This window comes from Amblyraja radiata, chromosome 23 (assembly GCF_010909765.2).
Source record: "Amblyraja radiata isolate CabotCenter1 chromosome 23, sAmbRad1.1.pri, whole genome shotgun sequence".
In the NCBI taxonomy this organism is placed as follows: Eukaryota; Metazoa; Chordata; class Chondrichthyes; order Rajiformes; family Rajidae; genus Amblyraja; species Amblyraja radiata.
The window spans coordinates 33057749-33080686 of NC_045978.1; the positions used below are offsets into that span (position 1 = coordinate 33057749).

A 22938-nucleotide genomic window follows, 5' to 3' on the forward strand; every position below is an offset into this window, starting at 1 on the left:
TCGACACCATGTCAGCATCCCTTCGAACATCCACTAAAAAACAGCACTTGTCCAGCATCAAGAAATGGGAGAAATACTGCTTGGATAAAGGGACCACCTACTCAACCGCTAGTTACCAACGTACTGGAATTCCTGGCGAACCGTCACCACGATGAAGGACTCAGCTACAGCGCCATCAACACGGCTAGAAGTGCCATACCTGTCTATTTAAAACCAGCTCCAGGACAACAGGCCATGGGGTCCCACCCGCTGGTGGTCAAACTAATGAAGGGTATTTACAACTCTAACCCCCTAGACCAAGGTACACCCATACATGGGATGTCAGTGTGGTCCTGACATACCTCAGGGGATGGCCACCAGCCAGACCCCTTAACCTGGAACAATCTATGCTCAAAACACTCATGTTGATGGCACTTGTATCTGCACAGAGGGTCCGGTCACTACACCTATTGCGACTGGACAACATGATCACAGCTCCAGACCAGATCTGTCGTTATCCAGCGACAGATCAAACAGAGCAGATCAGGAACACCTAATCCAGTCGTGGAATTCCGGGCTTACCCACCAGAACCACGGTTATGTGCCATGACCCACCTACTATCCTACATAGACACAACCAAAATATTCGAGGGAGATGAAAAGCCTTGTGGGTCAGTCATAAAAAACCTTATGGTCGGGTGACGAGCCAAACCATTGCGAGATGGCTCAAGCAGGTGCTAAAAACTGCTGGGATAAACACTAACATGTACAAATTTTATTCCACCAGGGAGGCATCCACGTCGACGGCTAAAAGAATGGACATGCCTATAGACCACATCCTAGCTACAGCAGGATGGTGGGGGGGAAGACCGTTCAGAAATTTTATAATAAGCCGTTGGCAAAACCTGTTTTATTTGCAGTAAAGATTTACGGACTGCAAATATTTAATTTAAGCCCAGGGGAGCAATTTAATTTCTTTGTTGTTATTGTTAAAAAATACCATTGTGTTTTCATCAAACAGAATCATTGGTTGATTACGATAACACTTCCTCTCTCAAGAACTTCGGCAGTGAGTGAAATAAAACTGTTACACGGTTTGAAATCACAGAGCTTTGAAGTCTTCACGTAGTCACTCACGTGACTCCGAAGTAAAATAGTAAGATTAAACGAGAATTTACCAGTTTGAAGTTTGATGTGTATTTGATATGGGCTGTCCCTACCCCTCCCCTTCCACTCTCCCTCCCCACTATTTCCCTTCTCCCCCCACCCCTCTCCCCCTCCCTCCCCTACCCCATCCCTCCCCCCCTCCTCCACACCTCTCTCCCCCTCCCCACCGCTCTCTCCCCCTCCCCCATCCCTCTCTCCTCCCCCTCTCCATCTCCCTCTCCCTCTCCCTCTCCTCACCCCTCTCCCCCTCTTCCTCCCACCCCATCCCTCTCACCCCTTCCCTCCCCCACCACCTCCCCCCACGCCCTTCCCCCTCCATCCACTCTTTCCCCTCTACCCCATCTCCCTCCTCGCCTCCCTCCCCCCTTCCCCACACCTCTCTCCCCCTCCCCTCTCCTCACCCCTCTCCCTCTCCTCACCCCTCCCATCCCTCTCTTCCCACCCCCCTTCCCTCTCTGCCCCACCACCCTTCCCTCTCTACCCCACCCCCTTCCCTCTCTCCCCCTGCCCCCTACCCCTCTGTCCCTCTTCCACCACTCCCCCTACCCCTCCCTCCCCACTCTACCACTTCTCTCCCCCTTACCCCACCCCTCTCCCACGCCCCTTCCCCTACCCCCCTGTCCCTCTTAAACCCCCTCCACCCCTCTCCCCCTCCCTCCCTCCCCATTCTTCCACTTCTCCCCCCCACCCCTCTCCCCATCCCTCCACTCTTCCCCCTCTCTTCCCGACCCCCTCTCCATCTCCCTCTCCTCACCCCTCTCCCTCTCCTCCCCTCCCTCTCTCCCCCACCCCCCTTCCCTCTCTCCCCCGCCCCCTTCCCCCTACCCCTCTGTCCCTCTTCCACCACTCCCCCTACCCCTCCCTCTCCACTCTTCCACTTCTCTCCCCCTTATCCCACCCCTCTCCCTCCCTCACCCCTCCCTACCCTCTCTCCCATGCCCCTTCCCCCCTGTCCCTCTTCCACCACTCCCCCTACCCCTCTCCCTCTCCCTCCCTCCCCACTCTTCCACTTCTCCCCCCCTCCCCACTCTTTCCCCTCCCCACCCACCCCTTTCCCCCTCCCTCCACACTCTTCCCCCTCCCTCCCCGACCCCATCTCCCCTCTGCCCCCCCCCTCACCCACACCTCTCTCCCCCTCCCTATCCCTCTCTCCTCCCGTCCCCACCCCTCTCTCCTTCCCCTCTCCATCTCCCCCCCACCACCATCCCTCTCTCCCCCCTTTTCCCTCCACTGTTCCCCCTCCCTCCCCTACCCCATCTCCCTAATTCCCTCCCTCCCCACACCTCTCCCCCTCCCCCATCCCGCTCTCCTCCACTCCCTTCCCCCTCCCCCATCCCTCTCTCCTCCCGTCCCCCTCTCCCCCTCCCTCCACTCCTCCCCACTCTTCCACTTCTCTCCCCCCCACCCCTCCCACTCTCCCTCCCCACTCCCCCCACCCCTCTCTCCCTCCCTCCACACTCTTCCCCCTCCCTCCCCGACCCCATCTCCCTCCCCCTCCCCCACACCTCTCTCCCCCTCCCCCATCCATCTCTCCTCCCGTCCCCCACCCCTCTCTTCTCCCCCCTCCTTCTCTCCCCTGCCCCTACCCCTCTTCCACCACCCCCCCACCCCTCTTCCCCTCCCTTTCCCCCTCTCCCTCTCTCCTCACCCCTCTTCCTCCTCACCTCCCACCCTAACCCCCACCCCTCTCCCCCCTACCCATCTCTGCCTCTTCCACCACTCCCTCTGCCCCTCTTCCGCACTCTTACCCTCCCCCCATCCCTCACCACTATTTCCCCTCTCCCCCTACCCCTCGCCCCCTCCCATCTCACTCTTCCTCCGCGCCGCTACCACTCTCCCCCTCCCTCCACACTCTTCCCCCTCTCTACCCTTCCCCCTCTCTCTCCTTCTTCCCCTCTTTCCTCCCCCTCTCTAATCTCCTCCCCACCCCTCTCCCCCTCCCCCCTCTCCATCCCTCTCTCCTCCTCTCTGCGTTGGGGAAACACTTGGTCTAGTCTATATTTAAAACTGTGTGTGTGTGTGTCTCTGCCTGTCTTGTGGGTGCCAGCCTTTGATTCGTTGTTACGCCAACACCACATGCAGAAACGCCGAGATTTTTTCCATTTCGGTAGAGATTTCACTTTTCATTCCAAGTATCCACTCCTGATTAAATGTTGTCGTGTTTATGTACACATTTTTAATAAAATCCTTCTCCCCCCCCCCCCAAAATTTCAAAATGTTAAAAAAAACAGCTCTCACCCATAACATGTTGGTGAACGTTCCATCGTGTGATGTCACAATGCCCAATTGGAATGGATCCATTTACATATGCCTTTGCAGCAGCCCCAGCCCCTCCCCCCCAACCCCGCAGCCTGTGTCGAAGCGCGTCATCACGTGTGTGGGAATAGAGAAAGAGGATTGGGGGTGATGGGGAATGGGGAACAGATGGACTGTCCCTACCCCTCCCCCTTCCATTCTCCCTCCCCACTATTTCCCCTCTCCCCCCACCCCTCCCTCCACACTCTTCGCCCTCCCTCCCTTACCCCATCTCCCTCCCCCACACCTCTCTCCCCCTCCCCATCCCTCTCTCCTCTCCATCTCCCTCTCCTCACCCCTCCCCCTCTCCTCCTCCTCCTCCTCCTCCCACCCCCATCGCTCTCTCCCACACCCCCTTCCCTCCCCCACCCCTTTCCCTCTCTCCCCCACTGCCCTCCTCTTCCCTCTCTCCCCCACCCCCTTCCCCTCCCCACTCTTCCCCCTCCATCCACGCTTCCCCCTACCCCATCTCCCTCCTCGCCTCCCTCCCCCCTCCCCCACACCTCTCTCCCCCTCCCCTCTCTCCTCACCTCCCCACCCCTCTTCTCACCCTCTCCTCCCCCTCCCATCCCTCTCTCCCCCACCCCCCTTCCCTCTCTACTGCACCCTCTTCCCTCTCTCCCCCGCCCCCTACCCCTCTGTCCCTCGTCCACCATTCCCCTAGGGAGTGGGGAACAGATGGACTATCCCTACCCCTCCCCTTCCACTCACCCCCCCCCACTATTTCCCCTCTCTCCCCCACCCCTCCCTCCACACTATTCCCCCTCCCTCCCCTACCCCATCTCCCTCCTCCCCCCCCACACCTCTCTCCACCCACCCCCATCCCTCTCTCCTCCTCCTCTCCATCTCCCTCTCCTCACCTCTCCACCCACCCCCCTTCCCTCTCTCACCTTCCCTCCCCCACCCCATTCCCTTTCTCCCCCACCCCCTTCCCCCTCCATCCACTCTTCCCCCTCTACCACCTCCCCCTCTACCACCCCCACACCTCTCTCCACCTCCCCATCCCTCTCTCCCTCCTCCCCCTCCCCATCTCTCTCTCCTCCCCCTCCCCCCCTCTCCTCACCCCTCCTCCCACCCACATCCCTCTCTCCCCCACACCCCTTCTCCCTCCCTCCACACTTCCTCCTCTCTCCCCTACCCCATCTCCCTCACCCCTCCCCCACACCTCTCCCCCTCCCCTCTCTCCTCCCCCTCTCCATTCCCCTCTCACCCCCACCCCTTCTCCCTCCCCACACTTCCCCCTCCCTCCACACTCTTCCCCCTCGCCCCCACCTCATCTCATTCCTCCCCTCCCTCCCCCACAACTCTCTTCCCTCCCCACCCCTCTCTCCTCCTCCCTCTCCTCATCCCACTCCCTCTCCTCCATCTTTCCCCCCCAGCCCCCTCCATCTCTCCCCCCGTCGCCTACCCCTGTCCCTCTTCCACCACCCCCCTACCCCTCCCTCCCCACTCTTCCCCCCCCTTACCCCACCCCTTGCTCTCACCCCTCACTCCCCTCTCTCTCCCACCTCTTCCCCTCTGTCCCTCTTCCACCACTCCCCCTACCCCTCTCCCCCTCCCTCTCTCCCACTTCCACCACTCACCCCTCTCTCTCCCCCCTCCCTTCCCTCTCCCTCCCCACTCTCTCCGCTCTCCCCCTCCCTCCACACTCTTCCCCTCTCTCCCCCCTACCCCTCCATCCACACTCTTCCCCCTCTCCCTCCTCCCCTCCCTCTCTTCCCCTCCTCCACCCTCTCTCACCCCCTCCCGCATCCCTCCCTCCTCCTCCCTTTCCCCCCTCTCCCTCTCTCCTCACCCGTCTCCCTCCTCCCTTCAAATGTTAACCCCCACCCATCTCTCCCCCTACACAGACACACAGGGAGACACACACACACATGGAGACACCCACCCACACAGGGAGACACATACACAAAGGAAGACACACACACACACAGGGAGACAGACGCGCACACACACACACAGGGATACACACACACATACAGGGATACACACACACACACACAGGGAGACATACACACACACAGGGAGACAGACAGACACACACACACAGGGATACACACACACACACACGGGGAGACACACACACAGGGATACACACACACAGGGAGACATACACACACACAGGGAGACAGACAGACACACACACACACAGGGAGACACACACACACACACACACAGTGAGACACACACACACACACACACACACACACACACAGGGACACACAAACACACACACATGGAGACACAGACACACATGGAGACACCCACCCACACACACAGGGAGACACATACACACACACACACAGGGAGACACACACACACACAGGGAGACACACACACACACAAGGACACACAAACACACACACATGGAGACACCCACCCACACACACAGGGAGACACATACACATACACACACAGGGAGACACATACACAAAGGAAGACACACACACGGAGACCCACAGACACGCACACAGGGATACACACACCTTTCCTTCCCCCCCTCCATCCTCTCCCTCCCTCCCTCTTTTTCCTCACGCTTCCTCTTTCTCCCCTTCCTTCATCCCCTTTCTACATTCGCTCCCCCTGTCTCTCTTTGCCTCCATCCCGCCCATTTTCATCTCTCTCTTCTCTCTCTTTCTCCCCTCCCCCTCTTTCCCGGGCCGCCCAATGGGGAGTCTAGCGGGCACGGTGCAGCGTGGATTGGCGGCGTTGGCGCTGCCGTGTGAGTTGAGGGCAGGAGGGAGGGAAGGAGGGAGTGAGGTTGCCGGAAGCGCAGCGCTCGCAGACGGCTCACAAAAGCGCTGGCACCCACTGCCCGGGACTGACGCGCTTCCCCAATCCGTACAGATCGCTGTCATGCGGCGCAAACTTGAGACAAACTCCGCTATAGGATCTTTGCTGTGCAGGGACTGAAGACAGCCTGTCAGCGTGAGAATTCTGTCTTCAGCGTGAGGGCGTGAGAGTTGGCTGAAATGTGTGAGTGTCACGCTCAAAGCGTGAGAGTTGGCAGCCCTGAAATTGCATTGTTTTTTATCTCTTTCATCACAACTTTCTTATAACCTAAGACTGTAAGTTACTACCAATCATAAAAGTAATGCATGCATAAGAAACAAAATTTGTAAAGTGAAACACTTTGTAGTTATAGCAGAGACTGAGACACATGAGAGAAAGTTGAAAAAACGAAGGCAACAAAAGCTGTGGGAGCGTGCGTTTGTACGTGCACAACTGATGCGGTCCGCATGAAGTCGCATTTTGCCCAATCCGGCCCGTGAACTAAAATGTGTTTGACACCCCTGAACTAGACCAAGCGTGGACCCATTGGGTCCCCCTCCCCCAACGCAATATTCCCACAGTAACACTCACCTATATACAATGCTGGATGTTAAAATGGCGGTCTCAGCCCGGAAATCCTCCCCCAACTGCTGACGGGTCCCCGTTGTGACGCCAGAGATTGCCATTGTGACGCGTTTCAAAATGGCGGCGGGCCCGGCAACCCCCAACTCAGGGGTTCCCAGAGACCTGAAAATTATTTGAAGGGTTTCGCAAGGGTAAAAAGGTTAAGAAACGTTGCTGTAGACACTGACTCTTTGGGATAAAATTAGGCTTTTATTATTCTAAGTATATTTGTTCCTCTTTCAGACAATCCCCTTTATTGGGAAAATACCGGGCGGACTTCAGGATGGGAAGATGGTGATAATTCAAGGACAAGTGCCAAAAAAAGCTATGAGGTAACATAGTTAGAACTTAGGCAATTGAGGTAAAGAGTGTGACACCTTCTCCCACCGACATTCCTGGAAGGATTCTATATTACATTTTTCTAGTTTCCCCAGCTCTGGCACCTCCCACACCATCTGACATCTTCCTTGCTAAAGGAGCAACAGCGCCTTATCCATTTTCTCCAAGCTGACGTGCACCTATTTCTTCCCACCACTCCCCCTCCACCTACATTCCTTCCTCTGGCTCCATAATTAGCAAATTTTCAATCCTCTTGTTTCACACCTTCCTTTTTTCTCATCTTTGGTCTTTATGGAACAATCAGTCTATTAATGCCCTCCTTCACCTGTGTTCACCTATTACCTGCCACGCTATATCCAGTCCTTTCTCTCTCCGAGCTTTCTCCCCCCAACCCTCCCCCACCCGCACAATCAGTCTGTAGAAGGGTCTTGACACAAAATGTGCTGCCTGACCTGCTGTTACTCCAGCACTTTGTGTATTTTTAACTGACAGGTTGATAAATGTTTAGTTTATAGTTTAGAGATACAATAGACAATATGAATAGACAATGGGTGCAGGCGTAGGCCATTCGGCCCTTCGAGCCAGCACCACCATTCAATGAGATCATGGCTTATCATCCACAATCAGTACTCCGCTCCTGCCATCTCCCCATATCCCCTGACTCCGCTATCTTAAAGAGCTTTATCTAACCCTCTCTTGAAACCCTCCAGAGAACTGGCCTTCTGAGGCAGAGAATTCCACAGACTCACAACTCTCTGTGTGAAAAAGTTTTTCCTCATCTCCGTTCTCAATGACTTACCCCTTATTCTTAAACTGTGGGCCCGGGTTCTGGACTCCCCCAAAATCGGGAACATGTTTCCTGCCTCTAGCGTATCCAAACCCTTAATAATCTTATTTGTTTCAATAAGATCCCCTCTCATCCATCTAAATTCCAGAGTGTACAAGCCCAGCATCTCCATTCTATCAACATATGACAGTCCCGCCATCCTGGGAATTAACCTGGTGAACCTACGCTGCACTCCCTCCATAGCAAGAATGTCCTTCCTCAAATTTGGACACCAAAACTGCACACAATACTCCAGGTGTGGTCTCACTAGGGCCCTGCACAACTGCAGAAGGACCTCTTTGCTCCTATATTCAACTCCTCTTGTTTTGAAGACCAACATGCCATTCGTTTTCTTCACTGCCTGCTGTACCTGCATACTTACTTTTAGTTACTGATGAACAAGGACACCCAGATCCCGTTGTGCTTCCCCTTTTCCCCAATTTGACACCATTTAGATAATAATCTGCCTTCCTGTTTTTGTCACCAAAGTGGATAACCTCACATTTATTCACATTAAACTGCATCTGCCATGCATCTGCCCACTCACCCAACCTGTCCAAGTCACCCTGCATCCCAGGGCCGGATTTACGTATAGGCTTCATCAGCTTAAGCCTAGGACCTCGAGATCTAGGGGGGCCTCGCAGAGCCGGATTTACCACGAGGCTTCATAGGCTGAAGGCTAGTGCCTCGAAATCTCGGGGGCTTCCGGCCAAGGCAGGACACATGCCGTTTATGTCCTCCGGGCAGGCCCCCATCTTTATCTCTCTCGCTTTCTCTGTCACTCTCCGTCTCCGCCCGCCATCCGTATCCATTTCCGGGCCACCGGGCTTCGTTCGCTCCTCATCTGCAGGCACGGCAGGCCGCCTTGCGCATGCGCATTCCTACGGCCAGCACATCCTCCCCCCTGCACATACGCACAACCACGGCCAGCACATCATCGGCCGCCCTGCACATGCACACTGCCACTGGTCGCCGCTTCCGCTGAAAACCAACGCAGAATCACTCTCTGACCCTGGAGATGGAGTAACTCCCTGGGATAACTCTTGCTTCTGATTTCCTGGTCCTCCAAAACTATATTCTAAATGGAATTTAAACTGGAGGTGGTGGAAGGCTGAACAATAACAGCCTATTGCATTTTATCTGTTTATTTATAGTGTATATATATGGTCTATGGTATATAAACACACTGAACTCTTATCTCCTGTTCTGTACAATGTTTACATATTCTGTTGTGCCGCAGGAAGCAAGAATTTCATTGTCCTATCTGGGACACATGACAATAAAACTCTGATGACTCTCGACTTGGACTTAAACAAAAAAGGGTTCTTGGGGAAAATAGAGCTACCTTAAATTTTGTTGCATCTGGTTGGGTAACTATGGTAGGGTGAAGACTATTCCATGCTTTAATTGTGCGGGGGAACTCCATGGAGCAGCCAGCAACTCTGGATAGAAGAAATCCTTACTTGCAGCAGCACAACAGAATATGTAAACATAGTACTCTGTAAACAAGGTTATAAACAAGAAAACAAAACGGTATATATTTATATATGAATATATAACTATAAAATATATATGTGTGTGTGTGTGTGTTTAATATATATACCCACACACACACACACACACACACACACACACAATTTCCATCCTGGGATGAATAAAGTTCTATCGTATAGTATCGTGTGTGTAGGAAGGAACTGCAGATGCTGGTTTAAACTAAAGATAGACACAAAAAGCTGGAGTAACTCAACAGGTCAGACAGAATCTCTGGACAAAAGGAAAATATTACGTTTAGGGTTGGGTCAGAAATAGGTTCCTGCACACCTTTGGAATGTGGAGCACCCGGAGAAAACCCATGCGATCAAAGGGAAAAGGAGCAAACTCCATACAGACAGCACCCATATTCAGGATCAATTCCGGGTCTCTGGCACTTTTAGGCAGCAACTTTATGGCCAATGTACTGCCCCATAGTCTTGAACTGAATTAAAACATACAGTAGCTTTAAAGGGGGACATAGCGTCACTTGGAGATTTAAGACTGAAAATCTATATATTCTTTTTTTTTAGTATCCAAAGTTATCAACCTATAATTTTTGGTGTGTTGGAAAACAAAATATACTGGCACAGCTGGTAGACTTGCAGCCTCACACGCCAGAGATCTGTGTTCGATCCTGTCCTCGGCACTGTCTGTGAATTTGCACATTCTCCCTGCAAGCGTGTGGGTTTCCTCCCACATCCCAAAGATGCGTTGGCTTTGTAGATTATAACTTGTCTCTGTAAAATTGCCCCGATGTGTAGGGAGTGGGTGAGAATAGTGGGATAACAGAACTGTGAATAGGTAGACAAAAATGCTGGAGGAACTCAGCGGGTGAGGCAGCATCTATAGAACGTAGGAAACAGGCGATGTTCGGGTCGAGACCCATCTCAGACTGATGTGAGGGTGGGGGGGGGACGGGAAGAAGAAAGGAAGAGGCGGAGACAGTGGGCTGAGGGAGAGCTGGGAAGGGGAGGAGAGAGCAGGGGCTACCTGAAATTGAAGAAGTCAATGTTCATACCGGTGGGGTGTAAACTGCCCAAGCGAAATATGAGGTGGGCCTCACACTGGCCATTTCCGGAGCCACCTCCTTCAGTATGTTTGGATGCAGACCATCAGGCCCTGGGATTTATCAGTCTTCAGCCGCTCTAGTGTCTTTGGTCTTCAGTCCCATCAGTCTATCCAAAACCATATCCTGCCTAATGTGCATTTCCCTCAGTTCCTCCATCACCCCAGATCCTCTGGCCACATGTACATCAGGGAGATTGTTTGTGTCCTCCTTAGCGAAGACGGATCCAAAGTACCTGTTTGTACAAAGACGGATCCAAAGTACAGCATGGAAACAATCCTATCGGCCGACCAAGTCCGCATCGACCAGCGACCCCCGCACATTAACACTATCCTATACACACTAGGGACAATTTACATTTATACCAAGGCAATTATACCAAGTACAAATCTGTACATCTTTGGAGTGTGGGTAGAAACCAAAGATCTTGAAGAAAACCCACGCTGGACACAGGGAGAACATGCAAACTCCGTACAGACAGCACCCGTAGTCAGGATCAAATCCAGGTTTACAGCGCTGTAAGGCAGCAACCCTACCGCTGCGCCACCGTGCCGCCCCTGAAAGGGAAGCTTCCAAATGACCTCCCTTCAATAACAGTATTAGATACAGGTACATTCTTCAAATGGCAGTCTGCCTTTGAGAAACATAGTTCCACATCCCAGCCAAAGCTATTGCTGGTGACCAAAGCTGTGCATCTCAGAGAAGCTGATTGATTGAACTTTGCTTTGCAGATTCGCTGTGAACTTTGTGTGCAGCAACTCAGACATTGCTTTTCACTTCAACGTGCGTTACGATCAATCCGCCGTGATCTGCAACACGCTGGTGAATAACATATGGGGAACTGAAGAGATAAAGCACCAGATTCCCATCAATGCCGGATCCTACTTTGAGCTCATCATTAAAACATGCAATGAATATTTCCAGGTATGAAGGCTGGCTCCAGTTATAGTTGCACCCTAACCTTGGCGTACAAAACTGAAATCTAGAGTGGTCCAATGGATTAAGTTTAGCTTTATTATTATCATCACATGCACAGAGATACAGTGAAAATGTTTTGTTTGTGTGCTGTTCAATCAAATTCGATAATACTACACATGAATACAATCATGCCAAACACAAGTACAATAGGTGGAGCGAGGAAAAAAGTACTAGGATGCTTTCTCAGCATTGCAGTGTAACAGTTTCAGTGAATAAGTCCAATGTTCACAATGAAGTAGGTTGAAGAATCAAGACTGTATCCTACGAAAGAACCATTCTAAAGCCTGATAACAAGAAGAGAAGAAGCTGTTCCTGAGTCTGGTGGGACACACTTTAAGCTTCTGTATCTTCTGTCTGATAGGAGTGGGGAGAAGAAAGGATGATCTGGGTGATCCTTGATTATGTTGGCTGCTTTCCAGAGGTAGCAAGAAGTGTAGAAAGAGTCAATGGTGGGGAGTCTGGTTTGTGTGATGGAATTCGACTTAAACCAGCATCTGCAGTTCTTTCCTACACAGACCAAAAGGCTAGATCTATATTCTTCCCCGGCCATGGGTGTTGAATTCCAGCATTGCTGTGAATGGAACTTGGGAACTCTCCAACATCATTTGCCATGTGTGGTGGATGAAAAGAGTGCTGAAAGTTTTTCAGAAACCATTTCAGTTTAACATTTTAGTTTTGAAAATAAAATTGGAAGTGAGCCAAACTGGTCATCAGTTCTAACTGTCACTGTATGTCATGTTGTCACTTGCGGGCGGAGCACCAAGCAAATTTCTTGTATGTGAATACTTGGCCAATAAACGTATTAATTCATTCATAAACTTATTCATTCATTTAGGATAGATCATCACCATCAACACGGGGCTAATATTGATGGGCATCTTTGTCAAGTTGGGTCAAAGGGCATTTTACCTTGCTGTAATACTTTATAACTCAAAACAATACTTACAATATAAAAATAGGCCATTCGGCCCATTGGGTCTACGCAAGCTCTCAGGGCAAATCCCCATTAATATAAAATGTTTAGAGATATTTCTTACACTTATTTCCATGTATCAATTTCCTCTCACATTCCCAACACCCAAATTCTCCCCCTCATCTACACATTCGGGGCCAACTAACTTACTGACTCAAACGCCTTTGGAATGCCAGAGGAAATCAGAGGGAGATTGTGGGTGGATGGAGATGTACTGTATGGAATTACAACCATTGAATCTTGGAAGTGGAATGTAAGCCTTGTGTATGGAGTAAGGGGTGCTCATGAATTCTGGGGGGAATATTTCATTGTAATTGGGTAATTGATTGCCGGCATTGACTCAATGGGCCTGTTTTCATGCGGTTTGACTCCTGGCTTTTTTTCTAAGTAACACGGATGTTCTCTTCTTCCACAGGTCTCTGTGGACGGGCAGCATTTCCTGGAGTTCGGACACAAGATTCCCTTTAAGGGAGTCGACACCCTGAAGATTGCCAAAGATGTTCATGTGAATGTCATCACCTTCAAAGAACCAGACGTGGGTATCACACTGTTTACTTACCGAGCCCAAGCCCAGTGTGGAAGGGCAGAGACTGAGGCAACCAGGCCCATCACTGGTGTTCAGCACTGCCTCTGCTAACGATGGGAGTTTGGTTGCAAATTTTCACAGGCTGCCTCCTCACACAGCAGGAGTACACACAAAGGAGGCCCAGATGGTCTGGCATCCAAATTAATGGGCCATTTGGCCCCTCGAACCTGCTGCCCCATCTCTAAATTAGATAATTGCCAACCTGCTCGTAACTTCAACCCCACATCCTTTCCCACTCACGGTGACCTTCCACACCTCCTCACTCCTCAAGATCCTCTCAACCTCTGTCTTAAACATATTCAAAGAATCTGCTTCCACAGCTCTTTGAAGAAGAGTTTTAAAGACTCTCACAGAGAAAATAAAGAGTTTAGTTTATTGTTATGTGTACTGAGGTACAGTGAAAAGCTTTTGTTGCGTGCTAACCAGTCAGCGGAAAGACATACATGATTACAATTGAGCCTCCTGTGTCTGTGGGACGTGGGAGGAAACTGGGGCATCGGTTCGAAAATTACGCGGTCACAGGGTGAACATGAGAACTCCACACAGACAGCTCCCGAGACCAGGACTGAATACAGGTCTGTGAGGCAGCGGCACTACCAGATGCGCTAATGAGATCTCGTTCATCACCGCTACCGCTCGAGCAGGGGTTATCACTTATCTTCCCGGCTGCAGCGCGTCCTGTGATCTCAGTGGGCATTATATCTTCAACACAGCTGCCTGCTTGCAGGAAAGCATCGGGAGAGATGGTTCGTACCAGGGTGCGGTGTTAGGTACATTTGGAAACCTGGGATGTCAGGCTAAAGTGGTGTTCACTGGATGGGTACTAATGAACATCACAGTCACACCTGGCTTGGCCTGGCACGTGTTCTTATTACCTTATCAGTCTGAAGAAGGGTCTCGACCCGAAACATCACCCTTTCCTTCTATCCAGGGACGCCGAGTTTCTCCGACATTTTGTGTCTACCTTCTTAATACTTTTTTGAAATTTCTCAAGGAAAATCAATCCCTTGCTGCTTCATAGTGTTTCTTAGTGATGGTATCCAGTTTTTGTGGCTTTGTTTAAGGGTGGGAGTAGAGTGCCAACCATGGAGTAAGTACTAACATTTTATGTTATTGTTTTACAGATCACACCATCCAAAGTGGCTAATCCAGTAAGTATTTGTTCACGAAAGAACTGCAGATGCTGGTAAATTCCAAGGTAGACACAAAATGATGGTGAAACTCAGCAAGTGAGGCAGCATCTATGGTGAGAAGGAATGCGTGACGTTTCGGATTGAGACCCTTCTTCAGACTGATGTCAGGGGAGGGGGTGAGACAAACAAAAGTAGGCGGAGACAGTGGGATTAGTGGGAGAACTGGGAAGGGAGAGGGGATGGTGAGAGAGAGCAGTTTTCAACATAATTGTATAAGGGGTAAGGGTATTGTAAAAACAAGCCTGGAGGCTTTGTGTCTCAATGCAAGGAGCATTCGTAATAAGGTGGATAAGTTGAATATGCAGATAGCTATTAATGACTATGATATAGTTGAGATCACGGAGACATGGCTCCAGGGTGACCACGGCCGGGAGCTGAATATCCAGGGATATTCAATATTCAGGAGGGATAGACAGAAAGGAAAAGGAGGTGGGGTAGCGTTGCTGGTTAGAGAGGAAATTAATACAATAGAAAGGAAGGACATTAGCTTGGAGGATGTGGAATCAATATGGGTAGAGCTGTGAAACACTAAGGGGCAGAAAACGCTAGTGGAAGTTGTGTACAGGCCACCTAACAGTAGTAGTGGAGTTGGGGGTGGCATCAAACAGGAAATTAGAAATGCGTGCAACAAAGGTAAAACAGTTATAATGGGTGACTTCAATCTACATATAGATTGGGTGAATCAAATTGGCTGACGAAGAGGATTTCTTGGAATGTATGCGGGATAGTTTTCTAAACCAACATGTAGAGGAACCAACGAGAGAGCTGGCTATTCTAGACTGGGTATTGAGTAATGGGGAAGGGTTAGTTAGCAGTCTTGTTGTGAGTGGCCCCTTGGGCAAGAGTGACCATAATATGGTTGACTTCATCATTAGAATGGAGAGTGACATAATTAATTCAGAAACAAGGGTTCTGAACTTAAAGAAAGGTAACTTTGAGGGTATGAGACGTGAATTGGCCAAGATAGACTGGCAATTGATTCTTAAAGGGTTGACGGTGGATATGCAATGGAAGGCATTAAAAGACTGCTTGGATGAACTACATCAATTTGGCATCCCAGTTTGGCAAAAGAATAAATCAGGAAAGGTAGTGCATCTGTGGATAACAAGGGAAATCAGGGATAGTATCAAAACAAAAGATGAAGCATACAAATTAGACAGAAAAAGCAGCCCACCTGAAAACCTGGCAGAAATCTCTGACCCTGCAGATGGAGTAACTCTTGCTTCTGATTTCCTGGTCCTCCAAAACTATATTCTATGGAATTTAAACTGGAGGTGGTGGAAGGCTGAACAATAACAGCCTATTGCATTTTATCTGTTTATTTATAGTGTATAATATGGTCTATGGTATATAAACACACTGATATCCCTGTTCTGTCTGAAACAGTGATTGTCTGGGGTGCAGGAAGCAGTCCATTTCCTCATGGGACTCTTTCTCGACTTCTTTCTCCCTTTCTACTCTTCGACCTTTTCTTTGGGTAAATAGAGCCCTTTTTTTTCTCTTTTCTATGGTAATTTCCATGAACTCCCGGGGCAGCCCAATGGAGCAGTCTGGGGAAACGGGTAACGTGGGTTCTTCTTTAGACTCCCTCTGGTTTTAGTGTTTTTAGTTTAATTTAAAGATACAGCGTGGAAAACAGGCCCTTCGGCCCACCGAGTCCATGCCAACCACCGATTCACCCGTACACTAGTTCTATCCCACACAGTAGCGGAGTAAGTCAAGAGTCAAGAGTGTTTTATTCCTCCACGTCCCAGTTAGAACAATGAAATCCTTACTTGCAGCAGCACAACAGAATATGTAAACATAGTACTCTGTAAACAAGGTTATAAACGAGAAAACAAAACGGTATCTATTTATATATGAATATATAACTATAAAATATATATGTGTGTGTGTGTGTTTAATATATATACCCACACACACACACACCACACCAATTTTCCCTCCTGGGATGAATAAAGTTCTATAGTATAGTATCGTGTGTGTAGGAAGGAACTGCAGATGCTGGTTTAACTAAAGATAGACACAAAAAGCTGGAGTAACTCAACAGGTCAGACAGAATCTCTGGGACAAAAGGAAAATATTACGTTTAGGGTTGGGTCAGAAATAGGTTCCTGCACACCTTTGGAATGTGGAGCACCCGGAGAAACCCATGCGATCAAAGGGAAAAGGAGCAAACTCCATACAGACAGCACCCATATTCAGGATCAATTCCGGGTCTCTGGCACTTTTTAGGCAGCAACTTTTGGCCAATGTACTGCCCCATAGTCTTGAACTGAATTAAAACATACAGTAGCTTTAAAGGGGGACATAGCGTCACTTGGAGATTTAAGACTGAAATCTATATATTCTTTTTTTTTAGTATCCAAAGTTATCAACCTATAATTTTTGGTGTGTTGGAAAACAAAATATACTGGCACAGCTGGTAGACTTGCAGCCTCACACGCCAGAGATCTGTGTTCGATCCTGTCCTCGGCACTGTCTGTGAATTTGCACATTCTCCCTGCAAGCGTGTGGGTTTCCTCCCACATCCCAAAGATGCGTTGGCTTTGTAGATTATAACTTGTCTCTGTAAAATTGCCCCGATGTGTAGGGAGTGGGTGAGAATAGTGGGATAACAGAAACTGTGAATAGGTAGACAAAAATGCTGGAGGAACTCAGCGGGTGAGGCAGCATCTATAGAACGTAGGAAACAGGCGATGTTCGGGTCGAGACCCATCTCAGACTGATGTGAGGGTGGGGGGGGGGGACGGGAAGAAGAAAGGAAGAGGCGGAGACAGTGGGCTGAGGGAGAGCTGGGAAGGGGAGGAGAGAGCAGGGGCTACCTGAAATTGAAGAAGTCAATGTTCATACCGGTGGGGTGTAAACTGCCCAAGCGAAATATGAGGTGGGCCTCACACTGGCCATTTCGGAGCCACCTCCTTCAGTATGTTTGGATGCAGACCATCAGGCCCTGGGATTTATCAGTCTTCAGCCGCTCTAGTGTCTTTGGTCTTCAGTCCCATCAGTCTATCCAAAACCATATCCTGCCTAATGTGCATTTCCCTCAGTTCCTCCATCACCCCAGATCCTCTGGCCACATGTACATCAGGGAGATTGTTTGTGTCCTCCTTAGCGAAGACGGATCCAAAGTACCTGTTTGTACAAAGACGGATCCAAAGTACAGCATGGAAACAATCCTATCGGCCGACCAAGTCCGCATCGACCAGCGACCCCCGCACATTAACACTATCCTATACACACTAGGGACAATTTACATTTATACCAAGGCAATTATACCAAGTACAAATCTGTACATCTTTGGAGTGTGGGTAGAAACCAAAGATCTTGAAGAAAACCACGCTGGACACAGGGAGAACATGCAAACTCCGTACAGACAGCACCCGTAGTCAGGATCAAATCCAGGTTTACAGCGCTGTAAGGCAGCAACCCTACCGCTGCGCCACCGTTGCCTGCCCCTGAAAGGGAAGCTTCCAAATGACCTCCCTTCAATAACAGTATTAGATACAGGTACATTCTTCAAATGGCAGTCTGCCTTTGAGAAACATAGTTCCACATCCCAGCCAAAGCTATTGCTGGTGACCAAAGCTGTGCATCTCAGAGAAGCTGATTGATTGAACTTTGCTTTGCAGATTCGCTGTGAACTTTGTGTGCAGCAACTCAGACATTGCTTTTCACTTCAACGTGCGTTACGATCAATCCGCCGTGATCTGCAACACGCTGGTGAATAACATATGGGGAACTGAAGAGATAAAGCACCAGATTCCCATCAATGCCGGATCCTACTTTGAGCTCATCATTAAAACATGCAATGAATATTTCCAGGTATGAAGGCTGGCTCCAGTTATAGTTGCACCCTAACCTTGGCGTACAAAACTGAAATCTAGAGTGGTCCAATGGATTAAGTTTAGCTTTATTATTATCATCACATGCACAGAGATACAGTGAAAATGTTTTGTTTGTGTGCTGTTCAATCAAATTCGATAATACTACACATGAATACAATCATGCCAAACACAAGTACAATAGGTGGAGCGAGGAAAAAAGTACTAGGATGCTTTCTCAGCATTGCAGTGTAACAGTTTCAGTGAATAAGTCCAATGTTCACAATGAAGTAGGTTGAAGAATCAAGACTGTATCCTACGAAAGAACCATTCTAAAGCCTGATAACAAGAAGAGAAGAAGCTGTTCCTGAGTCTGGTGGGACACACTTTAAGCTTCTGTATCTTCTGTCTGATAGGAGTGGGGAGAAGAAAGGATGATCTGGGTGATCCTTGATTATGTTGGCTGCTTTCCAGAGGTAGCAAGAAGTGTAGAAAGAGTCAATGGTGGGGAGTCTGGTTTGTGTGATGGAATTCGACTTAAACCAGCATCTGCAGTTCTTTCCTACACAGACCAAAAGGCTAGATCTATATTCTTCCCCGGCCATGGGTGTTGAATTCCAGCATTGCTGTGAATGGAACTTGGGAACTCTCCAACATCATTTGCCATGTGTGGTGGATGAAAAGAGTGCTGAAAGTTTTTCAGAAACCATTTCAGTTTAACATTTTAGTTTTGAAAATAAAATTGGAAGTGAGCCAAACTGGTCATCAGTTCTAACTGTCACTGTATGTCATGTTGTCACTTGCGGGCGGAGCACCAAGCAAATTTCTTGTATGTGAATACTTGGCCAATAAACGTATTAATTCATTCATAAACTTATTCATTCATTTAGGATAGATCATCACCATCAACACGGGGCTAATATTGATGGGCATCTTTGTCAAGTTGGGTCAAAGGGCATTTTACCTTGCTGTAATACTTTATAACTCAAAACAATACTTACAATATAAAAATAGGCCATTCGGCCCATTGGGTCTACGCAAGCTCTCAGGGCAAATCCCCATTAATATAAAATGTTTAGAGATATTTCTTACACTTATTTCCATGTATCAATTTCCTCTCACATTCCCAACACCCAAATTCTCCCCCTCATCTACACATTCGGGGCCAACTAACTTACTGACTCAAACGCCTTTGGAATGCCAGAGGAAATCAGAGGGAGATTGTGGGTGGATGGAGATGTACTGTATGGAATTACAACCATTGAATCTTGGAAGTGGAATGTAAGCCTTGTGTATGGAGTAAGGGGTGCTCATGAATTCTGGGGGGAATATTTCATTGTAATTGGGTAATTGATTGCCGGCATTGACTCAATGGGCCTGTTTTCATGCGGTTTGACTCCTGGCTTTTTTTCTAAGTAACACGGATGTTCTCTTCTTCCACAGGTCTCTGTGGACGGGCAGCATTTCCTGGAGTTCGGACACAAGATTCCCTTTAAGGGAGTCGACACCCTGAAGATTGCCGAAGATGTTCATGTGAATGCCATCACCTTCAAAGAACCAGACGTGGGTATCACACTGTTTACTTACCGAGCCCAAGCCCAGTGTGGAAGGGCAGAGACTGAGGCAACCAGGCCCATCACTGGTGTTCAGCACTGCCTCTGCTAACGATGGGAGTTTGGTTGCAAATTTTCACAGGCTGCCTCCTCACACAGCAGGAGTACACACAAAGGAGGCCCAGATGGTCTGGCATCCAAATTAATGGGCCATTTGGCCCCTCGAACCTGCTGCCCCATCTCTAAATTAGATAATTGCCAACCTGCTCGTAACTTCAACCCCACATCCTTTCCCACTCACGGTGACCTTCCACACCTCCTCACTCCTCAAGATCCTCTCAACCTCTGTCTTAAACATATTCAAAGAATCTGCTTCCACAGCTCTTTGAAGAAGAGTTTTAAAGACTCTCACAGAGAAAATAAAGAGTTTAGTTTATTGTTATGTGTACTGAGGTACAGTGAAAAGCTTTTGTTGCGTGCTAACCAGTCAGCGGAAAGACATACATGATTACAATTGAGCCTCCTGTGTCTGTGGGACGTGGGAGGAAACTGGGGCATCGGTTCGAAAATTACGCGGTCACAGGGTGAACATGAGAACTCCACACAGACAGCTCCCGAGACCAGGACTGAATACAGGTCTGTGAGGCAGCGGCACTACCAGATGCGCTAATGAGATCTCGTTCATCACCGCTACCGCTCGAGCAGGGGTTATCACTTATCTTCCCGGCTGCAGCGCGTCCTGTGATCTCAGTGGGCATTATATCTTCAACACAGCTGCCTGCTTGCAGGAAAGCATCGGGAGAGATGGTTCGTACCAGGGTGCGGTGTTAGGTACATTTGGAAACCTGGGATGTCAGGCTAAAGTGGTGTTCACTGGATGGGTACTAATGAACATCACAGTCACACCTGGCTTGGCCTGGCACGTGTTCTTATTACCTTATCAGTCTGAAGAAGGGTCTCGACCCGAAACATCACCCTTTCCTTCTATCCAGGGACGCCGAGTTTCTCCGACATTTTGTGTCTACCTTCTTAATACTTTTTTGAAATTTCTCAAGGAAAATCAATCCCTTGCTGCTTCATAGTGTTTCTTAGTGATGGTATCCAGTTTTTGTGGCTTTGTTTAAGGGTGGGAGTAGAGTGCCAACCATGGAGTAAGTACTAACATTTTATGTTATTGTTTTACAGATCACACCATCCAAAGTGGCTAATCCAGTAAGTATTTGTTCACGAAAGAACTGCAGATGCTGGTAAATTCCAAGGTAGACACAAAATGATGGTGAAACTCAGCAAGTGAGGCAGCATCTATGGTGAGAAGGAATGCGTGACGTTTCGGATTGAGACCCTTCTTCAGACTGATGTCAGGGGAGGGGGTGAGACAAACAAAAGTAGGCGGAGACAGTGGGATTAGTGGGAGAACTGGGAAGGGAGAGGGGATGGTGAGAGAGAGCAGTTTTCAACATAATTGTATAAGGGGTAAGGGTATTGTAAAAACAAGCCTGGAGGCTTTGTGTCTCAATGCAAGGAGCATTCGTAATAAGGTGGATAAGTTGAATATGCAGATAGCTATTAATGACTATGATATAGTTGAGATCACGGAGACATGGCTCCAGGGTGACCACGGCCGGGAGCTGAATATCCAGGGATATTCAATATTCAGGAGGGATAGACAGAAAGGAAAAGGAGGTGGGGTAGCGTTGCTGGTTAGAGAGGAAATTAATACAATAGAAAGGAAGGACATTAGCTTGGAGGATGTGGAATCAATATGGGTAGAGCTGTGAAACACTAAGGGGCAGAAAACGCTAGTGGAAGTTGTGTACAGGCCACCTAACAGTAGTAGTGGAGTTGGGGGTGGCATCAAACAGGAAATTAGAAATGCGTGCAACAAAGGTAAAACAGTTATAATGGGTGACTTCAATCTACATATAGATTGGGTGAATCAAATTGGCTGACGAAGAGGATTTCTTGGAATGTATGCGGGATAGTTTTCTAAACCAACATGTAGAGGAACCAACGAGAGAGCTGGCTATTCTAGACTGGGTATTGAGTAATGGGGAAGGGTTAGTTAGCAGTCTTGTTGTGAGTGGCCCCTTGGGCAAGAGTGACCATAATATGGTTGACTTCATCATTAGAATGGAGAGTGACATAATTAATTCAGAAACAAGGGTTCTGAACTTAAAGAAAGGTAACTTTGAGGGTATGAGACGTGAATTGGCCAAGATAGACTGGCAATTGATTCTTAAAGGGTTGACGGTGGATATGCAATGGAAGGCATTAAAAGACTGCTTGGATGAACTACATCAATTTGGCATCCCAGTTTGGCAAAAGAATAAATCAGGAAAGGTAGTGCATCTGTGGATAACAAGGGAAATCAGGGATAGTATCAAAACAAAAGATGAAGCATACAAATTAGACAGAAAAAGCAGCCCACCAGAGGACTGGGAGAAATTCAGAGTCCAGCAGAGGAGGACAAATGGCTTAATTAGGAAAGGGAAAATAGATTATGAACGAAAACTGGCAGGGAACATAAAAACTGACTGCAAAAGTTTTTATAGATATGTGAAGAGAAAAAGATTAGTTAAAACAAATGTAGGTCCCTTGCAGTCAGAAACAGGTGAATTGATCATGGGGTACAAGGACATGGCAGACCAATTTCCTCACGCTTCCTCTTTCTCCCCTTCCTTCATCCCCTTTCTACATTCGCTCCCCCTGTCTCTCTTTGCCTCCATCCCGCCCTTTTTTTTCTCTCTCTTCTCTCTCTTTCTCCCCTCCCCCTCTTTCCCGGGCCGCCCAATGGGGAGTCTGGCGGGCACGGTGCAGCGTGGATTGGCGGCGTTGGCGCTGCCGTGTGAGTTGAGGGCAGGAGGGAGGGAGGGAGGGAGCGAGGTTGCCGCGGCAGCCGGAAGCGCATCGCTCGCAGACGGCTCACAAAAGCGCTGGCACCCACTGCCCGGGACTGACGCGCTTCCCCAATCCGTACAGATCGCTGTCATGCGGCGCAAACTTGAGACAAACTCCGCTATAGGATCTTTGCTGTGCAGGGACTGAAGACAGCCTGTCAGCGTGAGAATTCTGTCTTCAGCGTGAGGGCGTGAGAGTTGGCTGAAATGCGTGAGTGTCACGCTCAAAGCGTGAGAGTTGGCAGCCCTGAAATTGCATTGTTTTTTATCTCTTTCATCACAACTTTCTTATAACCTAAGACTGTAAGTTACTACCAATCATAAAAGTAATGC

The 22938-nt window shown here is 49.0% G+C and overlaps 1 protein-coding gene across 1 annotated transcript in view; it reads left to right on the forward strand.

Moving 5' to 3' along the window:
* The window catches only part of LOC116986075, a 77832-nt gene that overhangs the window by 48457 nt on the left and 6437 nt on the right, over positions 1–22938 (forward strand). Inside the window, exons 7-11 of the mRNA XM_033041255.1 lie at positions 11333–11525; positions 12968–13125; positions 17964–18156; positions 19599–19778; positions 20894–20920. Coding sequence (XP_032897146.1) covers positions 11333–11525; positions 12968–13125; positions 17964–18156; positions 19599–19778; positions 20894–20920 — 751 coding nt within the window. The remainder of the gene's footprint in view (positions 1–11332; positions 11526–12967; positions 13126–17963; positions 18157–19598; positions 19779–20893; positions 20921–22938) is intronic.